The sequence below is a fragment of the Trametes versicolor genome (assembly GCF_000271585.1).
Source record: "Trametes versicolor FP-101664 SS1 unplaced genomic scaffold TRAVEscaffold_10, whole genome shotgun sequence".
Classification (NCBI taxonomy): Eukaryota; Fungi; Basidiomycota; class Agaricomycetes; order Polyporales; family Polyporaceae; genus Trametes; species Trametes versicolor.
In genome coordinates, this window is record NW_007360330.1 from 245,057 (window position 1) to 253,847 (window position 8,791).

The window sequence follows — 8,791 nt, forward strand, 5'->3', positions numbered from 1 at the left end:
AGTAATCCGGACGCTGTCTAGAATAGTCCGGAACATCGTAGAACGTACCAGAATCATATGGAGGGATGGCAGGATGCCAAGTAAGTACAGAACAAAAGAATGTACGTATATGGTAAGTAGGAAAGTCCATGCTGGCGTATGGTAGACACACAGCCACTATCACTGCCACTCCCGGTCCGGCACAGCCATAGACACAGAAGTTCAACAAAATCATACTCACCTTTGGAATACTCACAGCTTCTGCGCACAAGGGCCGCTCGTGGACAATCTGGGTTGGACGACCTCAGGCAGCTCGCGAAGAAGATCAAAAATTTCCGAACCCATAGCGATGTCGTCCCCGCCCCACCTGTTCATCCATCTCTCCCAAGTCATCGAATAATATCTCGCTATCCCAAACGGTTCAGTACGTCATCAAATTACTCCTGAGCTTTCAGAGGTAGGAAGTGTCTTTGCATCACTGTGATGACCTCACTGAAACGTACTATTCTCATTGCAGCAGGATATCCATTCGACGACACATCGCTGGGCTTGCTCTCGTAATAGTCCGTGACACTACGCTTGAATTTTCATATCAGCTCATATATGCCTCTTCTAGCGGATACTCTTGAGACGACCCTGGAATAATGCCCTCAGTACCACCCGACGTGAGTCTTTGACGTTTGGTAACGAGACTGAGCTTAGTAAGCTCAGTCTCGTTTGATACGAGGGGCTCGACAATACACCCAAGGAGCAACGTTGTCCATACACCTGCGTGAGACAGCTGTCGTCAGGTGGCGTTTTTCCGAGGGAGGAGCGAACCCTTCGTAGGCGGGGAGATGCACCTCGCGCGCAAGGCCATTCACGTCAGGAACACGCCTCATAGTGCAAATTTGCCAGGCTGTCGCCGTGTCGACATGTTCCTCTGATTAAGTAGTATGCATGCTGGACTCGATGTCTCGCGCCGCCGCCTCGTGCCATCTGACAAGTTGCGCGAGATTGCGGGATGTGTGATACACTTCCGGCGTACACCCGTTCTCTAGGCGGGTACTATGAAGCAATGGCATGTATGTATCGCCATCGAGCGCGGAATTGTTGCCGGGCTCCGGGTAGACAAACCACCTGCGGGGCGCTGGCGCGTGTGTGCGCGGTTGTACACTCGTGGTGCACATGGGGACATACGCCGGTTGCTGAATTTAGAATTAATCTCTGGGTCATTGTCTCCGCCTTACGTCAATGCGAGGCTGCATGCACTTTTGTATGTACCCATGTACGTATACGAGCTACAGACTTTGTGCGGAAAATGTCTCGACTCCCGCCTGTAATCCCTCATATTCCGCACGGTATACTAACTGACAAACCCGCGGCATCGTATGTATACTTGAATTCAACAAAGACCTGATCAGAAATTGCAACATATACGTATCCACGTATGACATGAACATGTACATATTGGGAATTACACATAGGGTGAATACGAAAGCGACGACAACAGGAAGCAAAAAGAAAACAACAGCAGGAGAAGTGAGCACAGGATCGTGTATATAGGCAAAGCACGGGATGTCTAGGGCACGACTTTCATGGCAGGACTGGACGCGCACCGCTTTGCGCCGGCTAAGCCCTGGCATACTCATCCACAAGGACCCGGGCCAGATTCTTCCATTGCCCCGCCTGCAATGTGGCACCAGCGTGTGCTCCCTGAATGATATCCGCAGCTTCCTATCAGGGCAACGATGCGTAATTGGTCAATGAACGACATATACGTTTGTGAAGATACGGCATACCGGGGTCATAGGCTTATCCCTCGCAGCCTCGAGCGCCGCCGAGTACCGGTCGAACTCGGACATGAGCTGAGTATGATGGGTGAGTGCTGAGGCGATTGGACTGTTGGACTGACTCACCTCGCAGGAAATCAGCTGGAAGACGTCAAACATCTGCTTTTGCGCCTCTACCTCGCGCAAAATGTGCCATATATTCGCTACAGCGTCCTGCGCAGACGCGGCCTCGTTATTGCAGGCGGGCATAAACCCGCTACCATTCACACAACGCCTGGCGGTCGTGGTAGCGGTCTCAGGTGCCAGCAAGCCGCCAATCTGGAGTAGCAGTGTCCTGTGAGTGCGGTCAGCCAGCAGTCTCACGCGGTGTGGTCTATACTTACCAAAGAAAATGGTATCCGACTGCCTGGAGCGCCGAAGAGGTGACCCCCATCCAGCCAGTGCGGGATCTGTGTTAAATTTGGCTGGGTGGATAGGCGATGAAGTTGGGGCAGAATGCATGACTAACATATTCGCTGGAGGACCTCCAGTCACCCGCCGCGAGCCACGCATGATCTCTGGCTCAGACAGAAACTGCCGGATGGCGTCTGTGAGAGCATCAAGCCGAGGTGCTAAACTATCGTCGAAGCTCAGAAGCGCCTGAAGATGGTGAATGAGCCTGCGGCGTCGGAGTGTTGGCAGCCACACATTGGTCGCTCCGTGATGTCGGCGTACCTTTCTCAGGGTTGACAGCTCGTGAATAACGTCTGCCGGGCTCGCTTCCGTGAATGCGACTTGTAGGCCGGTATACACTAGCGCAGACCGGGCGTCAGCGTTACTACGGGAACGTTCCAGCCTGTGCGAATCTTACTCCTGACGGTAGCAGATATCCTGGTGGCTGTAGTTTGGGAGTCGTCTATAATATCCTCATACATCTACTCAAAATGAAAGATCAATAAGACATGACCTGGGTGCATCGAAGCAGACAATGAAGAAGATTTACAGCGACATGATGAGCCCATCGTGACTCGACCTCTGGTGATGTGTTGAAGTAGTCGAATATCTGCTCCGTTACTTCGCGAAAAGCGGAGGTCGAGGCATTTATGTGTTGTTTGAGACGTCGTATAACTGCGGGATAGTCAGAGAGCTCGAGAGGACTTTGGGATGGCATCTGAGGGAAGGGCGGAAGAGGGGGTTGGCGTTGCGATCTCAGAGGCATGGCGCTTTATATACGTACTAGTTTCGCGCTCTATCATACTGCCGAAACTCCGTCGGCCCCAGGAACTCTGTTGCACGAACCCCAAAGCTGTGAGATAACCGGCAAGACTCGGTTCTCCGGAAGTAGTAGAGGGTAGTCAAGAATATCTGTATAGATGAAGCAATTGGCGCACAACGTACAAGCTACGACAGGGGATCCGAGTCCAACTATGACCGCTTAGGATTTTACCACCCCATCAACACGCTACGATAGTGAAGACCGGTTGACAGAGTGACAGAAGGCGAGGATCCGCGTATGTGGAAACCGTATATACCCCCGGGGTATCATTATCTGACGCCTTTATCTGGAGAGAAACGGAAACGTGGAACGTTACGCGACACTGGAGTGGGTGTCAGGTGAGCGGGGCTTGTTGGTGCAGCATCGCTATTGCTTTTGCTTCGGAGTTCGAGAGAGTTGCCAAGCAGTAGTCCGAGTACACGTCAACCAATTGCAATATCATGGCCAAGTACTATACGAGGAATTTGACGCCATAGCCTTATCGGGTTATTTGTCCTTTTTTGCGAGCGCGCGAGTGGTTTGGGTGTCTGTTATCGCTTCTGCCACCTCGGTCGTACCGCGCCGACTCACTCGAACACATTTGGTCCAAGGCTCATGACCACGACCGCCGTGGGTGCAGACGAACCTTGTTGTTGACATCTGCATGGAGCTCGAAGTATGCTATCTCACTATAAAGTTGGATAGCAACTCTATCGAACGGTATCCGAGCCCTCAGCCCCACACTACCCCGCCGCTCACTGCGCGATGCCTGACACTAGCTTGGAACCAGAAAGGGACATCATCCAGGCCAACCATGCTCTACTCGGCACAGACGTCGGGGAGACCCTGAAGCAAGACATATCCGAGCTACAAGAGCACGTCGCATGCATCACCAAGCTCTTCAAAAAGGTGATCGGTCCTCTCGAGCTTTTCGACGACAAATACTTTCCTTCTTCCCCGGCTCGCCACCTCGTGCCCGAGTGGGAGCGCTTCTCATCTGTAGGTGTCGCCCTTCAAAGGTGAAACGAGGCGCTCAATTCGAATGGCATTCTCACTCCAACGATTCGACGACTACGTAGTAAAAAGCCGAGCAAGCGCCGCTGCGGCCTCTGGTGTCATGCACTGTACGCAGATATCTTCACTTTCCTGATGGCTATCCTGTTTTCAACAATCGCGTCACCTCGACAGCCTACGCCGAGGGGGTCTTGGGCAAAGTTGGGAAGATCGATTGCGACGTCCAAGTGCTGGTAGCCGAAATCAAGAAATTCAAGAAGGTGGGTCACTTCTTCAGACTACGCTCAGCATAACTGAATGTCCTCGTTCACCAGACAGTCAAAAGGCACATATCTATTGCCACCTCTACGCGCTCTAACTTCAAAGAACTCGCCAGCGATATCAGGAGCTTTGAGCGTAAAGTGGAGCGCACCCTCAAGCAACTCGATATACCCATTTCGGCGGAGATGGACAACACTTGCAACAACATTGAGGTGCTGAAGCAGAAGGTCTCCAGGTCAGTGCCTCTTCCAGTGGGTTGCGTCTTATGCTGCGCAAATAACCGGATAACACTCGTGATGTGTTCTGGACAGGATGTCCGATGAGGTAAGAGCGTGCGGTCTCCTAAAAGCGCACCCTGTATGACTGCTCATGCCCGGCTAGGTCGCAGATTGCAGCTCAGGCTACCTGAAGAAGATGGCTTGGCTTGTTCCCGGGGCTACAGAAGCCTTGTGCACGCTGTCACCGAAGTTTGCGATCCACGCATTGGTCAGTCGTCTCAATAAATCTGCGGAGCGTCGCTCATTCTAGGACTTAGCGATCGGTGTTCATGATACCCATCACCGATGTGGATGTCGAGACAAGACAGAGTACGTGCCAGCACAGCGTTCTCATTTGCAGTCCCCAGGGCTGAAATGTATGGACCAGCAGCGCAAGCCCATCTCGAAGAATGCGCGGCGACGATTCCGGCCTTACTAAATAGTGCGCAGATCCCGAGCGAGGTCCGTCCGTTATACGAGGATTGGTGGACGAATACTCGTGAAGACATCCGCAACGTCACCACGCGCATCGAGGCGATTACCAATATCTGGAGCCACGTATGCCGTTCCCCGATCCTTCCAAAAACCGCTCGCCGAGCGCGAGCGAGAATGCTCACTGATCGCTTCCTTCTTATGCTAAGTTACGGGTCGACTTGCTGACGCTCGAAACAAATCTCGGTGTCTGCGCCGTGGACGACAAGGTGGCAAACTCGGCGGTACGTCCTCATCTACCTAGCGTCCTCCTCGATACTGATGGCGCCGCAGTTCCTCATGGAGAGAATAAACATAAGCCGGACGGTGCTTAATCTGCTCATCGAATGCCTCGATCTATACAAGTACCAGCTACGGGAGAAAGGCGGCGCGGTGGGGACATGACCGGCACTGGCGAAGGGGCGTGACCTCATTATTCCACCAGAGACCACAGGTCTATTGTAACACTAGTGTTCCGTACACCTTTAGATGAGGATATAGGACATCGCAAGCGTCGCATACCACGATGAGTAGTGATTAATGTCCACCCCGGCGGCGGCTCCCGCAGCGGCGCCTGAGTTGGCCGCGTATGTCCGCACACCTGGAGTGTCGGAAACTACCCGCCTTGAACCCTATGCGAGCTACCGCAGATATGCTGCCTTATTTGCACGCGTCGTTAAATGTGGGAAGGGTGGAAAATTGGGACCGTCGAGAATTCGAATTGGGAAGACGGTTCTTGTGCAGAGGTCCTACTGGCAGGAATCAGTGTGCAGAGGTCATGGCGGAAGCATGTACAAAAAACTCACTGGAAGAGTCCCGAGATAGCAGAAGTACGTCATCCAGACTGTGCCAACCGAAGCCGGTCGCTGAGCTAGATCGCGAAGCCCACACCTGTTGTGTAGGCCGGTGAGCCTCGTCGCCACCAGAACCTGAAGCAACGTCTGCGTTGTGCTGTACTCGCGGCAACAGGTAGTGTCGGACATATCATAAAGGTCCGCATCGAGCATCATCAACACGAATGTGCAGGAACACGAACACGGAGCCCATAGCCTCGTTTGCAACCCCAAAGACTTCGACCCCGCACTCAAAAGAGAGTCAGAAAAGGATCTCCTCTTCCAAGACTGCGAGGTGCTGTACTGTTGCGGCGACATTCGTCAGCACGGATGCAGGTACACGGCAGTAAGTGGCGAATGTCGAACGCCAATCTCCAAAACGTATTGCCAAAATAGCACGGGCGGGATAGGATAGCATCGCGAATACACTCAAAGATTATTCCGCCTTTTGTTAAGACATAAATCCAACAAAAAGCAGAGTGGGCGAGCCGCATGGGGCTCCCCGTCACTCACTTTTCATTTCTCCTGATATGGGAGGACGAATACCGTTACCCAAAAAAGTCGGACAACGAGACCGATGATACAGGGTTTGAAGCATATACACACGAGGCCAGCCGATCGCACCCGAAGGCAGCAAAATAACCGCCTCGTTACAGCAACGGCGGCAATGAGAAGTACCATTCCCGTATTTTGGGCGCTGATTCATCGCCCCTTTCACATAATTAGGACGTACCTGGGACGCCGTGCTATTCGATTCGATCATGGATGCTTGGCCCATGCACATGGGCCTCGCGAGTGGCCAACATGACTTCGGGGCGCCCTTTACCGAGCAACGTGGTGGACTGCGAAGCCAGACGAGGCCGAATTGTCTGACAGTATTAAGGGTTCCTGCGCAAGAAGTTCGATGCAGAGCTTGATGTGCGCCGGACATCGTACATGACCTAAGTTTGATACGGGCTCGCGGTGGACCGACCCTGCGCTTCTGACTAGCCAGGACCGGGTTTTAGGACCTAGTTTCCACAAGTCGCGTCTATGACAAGGGGAGCTGTCCGCTTGGTTAGCGCTGATCTATCCATCGAATCAGAACGGAGCTCGCCAAGAATGGTGGGGAAGCCGGGTGAGGAACTGTGCACAAGAAGGGGGAAATGCAGCTGCAGTAAGAACGTCCGAGATTCTGCGCTCGAGGAAACCACCTCACTGGATCTAAAAATCGAGAGTAATACCCTGGCAAAGGATTTATGCACAGAATGAAAAACTAAACTGGCAGATATATATGGTCGTAGTACTCCGACAACGTGAATCCTGCTTACCATATGGATCCGACCAGAAACGGGCCAGCAATAGTAGCTTAAGGTCTTGGAAGAGATAGCGATTTGGGCAGTCGAAGCGCCACGGTCCTGAGATGTGCCGACCTCGCGCTAAGTATCCAAACTTCTTGTCCACCTTGCTGGTGGATGACAGGTGAGCGACGGGTTACAGGTGGACGACACATGTCATACCAGCGAATGATGAGCGCGCTGCTCCCTGCGCCGGTGTCGCAGGTACGGTGCGTGCGTCCTTCCGCATCCACGGGCCAACAGCTAATCGGGCTGAGGCTGGAGGCGCGTCTTGAGTTCAACCGAGCTTGAGTTTCTGGAAGGACCATGCGTCTATGTTCGAGGTGCACGTCATCACCATGATCGCGTGCGTGGCTATCATAGAAACGCGACCTACTTTAGCAGTCTCTGGGGATAAGATGGCGGTCTACCGAGCGACGTTTATAGTAAGTTCAGCATATTACGCAGCTCATACGTCCACGAGGGACAGCAGTATGTCCGGCAGAGGCTTGCAAATGCAATCGCGGAAACCCTATGCATTTAACTTACCCCTCAAACATAAGCATTCACACACGAGGAAGTCGAGTAAGGAGCCGACACCACCAGGAAAGGCATAGTGTTTGAGGTTGCTCCGTGGCACATACGCGAACTTCCTCCAGTGCACGACGGCTATGCAACACGGAGGAAGGAGTAATTATATAGCCTTTAGGTGTTCCTGTGTCATATAATTGCGAGTCAGTAAGCTGCGTACGGTACACCCATTCGCCGCCTCGACGGTAAGCGCATGCTACTAACCGGCGGCTCTATTCGACACCCCCCAGCATTAAGTACTGGCTGGACGTGGACGTGGACTGTGTGAGTAGAAATGGGGATTGGCACATGGGGAAAATGAGTCGAAAGAATCACTTACCTGGTCCGCGATATATTGGGCAACGACCCTTGCGTCTGTACGTTATGCAACAGTACCGGGAATTCAGGACAACGTCCTGCCTAGATGCGTTGTAGTTGACGTTTGACGCAGGACAATTTGACGTCTGCCGAATGCTTCAGGGGACGGAAATTCTGCTCTATGTACTGTAAGCACTATGGCTATGCCAAGGCCTCTCCAGTTTTGATTTACAGATGTTGTATGTGGACGAGCACCACTCCCACAAGAACATCCCAAAGATGTTTAAGTATACGCGTGCGTGAAGAGGAGGATCTGTTGAACTTCTGTGTCTACGGCTGTGCCGGACCGGGAGTGGCAGTGATAGTGGCTGTGCGTCTACCATACGCCAGCATGGACTTTCCTACTTACCATATACGTACATTCTTTTGTTCTGTACTTACTTGGCATCCTGCCATCCCTCCATATGATTCTGGTACGTTCTACGATGTTCCGGACTATTCTAGACAGCGTCCGGATTACTCGCATTACTCAGCCATGGACTATCTGACCTTATGTCGATTATGCTCCCTTACTCAGCGTTACTCATCGCTCAGTCAGCGTCCTCTGGACGTCACATGCTCTCTTCTTTTACGCTTACTCATCGTCCTCCCCAGTAGTATATAAGGAGGACTCTGCAGGCCTCTGCTCTTCAGTCGTTCTCTCACAGACTGAAGAGTAAGTCCCATACTACCTATGCTTCTTACATGTTACTTACTAGTACTTGTA

General features: G+C 52.4%; 2 protein-coding genes across 2 annotated transcripts; one reads left to right on the forward strand and one right to left on the reverse strand.

Moving 5' to 3' along the window:
* Positions 1-1,590: 1,590 nt before the first annotated feature.
* Positions 1,591-2,949, reverse strand: TRAVEDRAFT_50810 (uncharacterized protein; the record flags this gene model as incomplete). Its single annotated transcript, XM_008043718.1, has 8 exons — positions 1,591-1,695; positions 1,761-1,826; positions 1,878-2,085; positions 2,135-2,200; positions 2,260-2,390; positions 2,466-2,542; positions 2,602-2,665; positions 2,734-2,949. The coding sequence occupies 8 exons, from the start codon at positions 2,947-2,949 to the stop codon at positions 1,591-1,593; spliced, it is 933 nt and encodes a 310-aa protein (XP_008041909.1).
* An 801-nt stretch (positions 2,950-3,750) lies between these two features.
* Positions 3,751-4,956, forward strand: TRAVEDRAFT_22594 (uncharacterized protein; the record flags this gene model as incomplete). The annotated part of the gene is made up of 7 exons (XM_008043507.1): positions 3,751-3,988; positions 4,174-4,259; positions 4,314-4,495; positions 4,572-4,584; positions 4,642-4,746; positions 4,796-4,847; positions 4,886-4,956. 7 exons carry the CDS (start codon positions 3,751-3,753, stop codon positions 4,954-4,956), a joined length of 747 nt encoding a protein of 248 aa, XP_008041698.1.
* Positions 4,957-8,791: the final 3,835 nt, after the last annotated feature.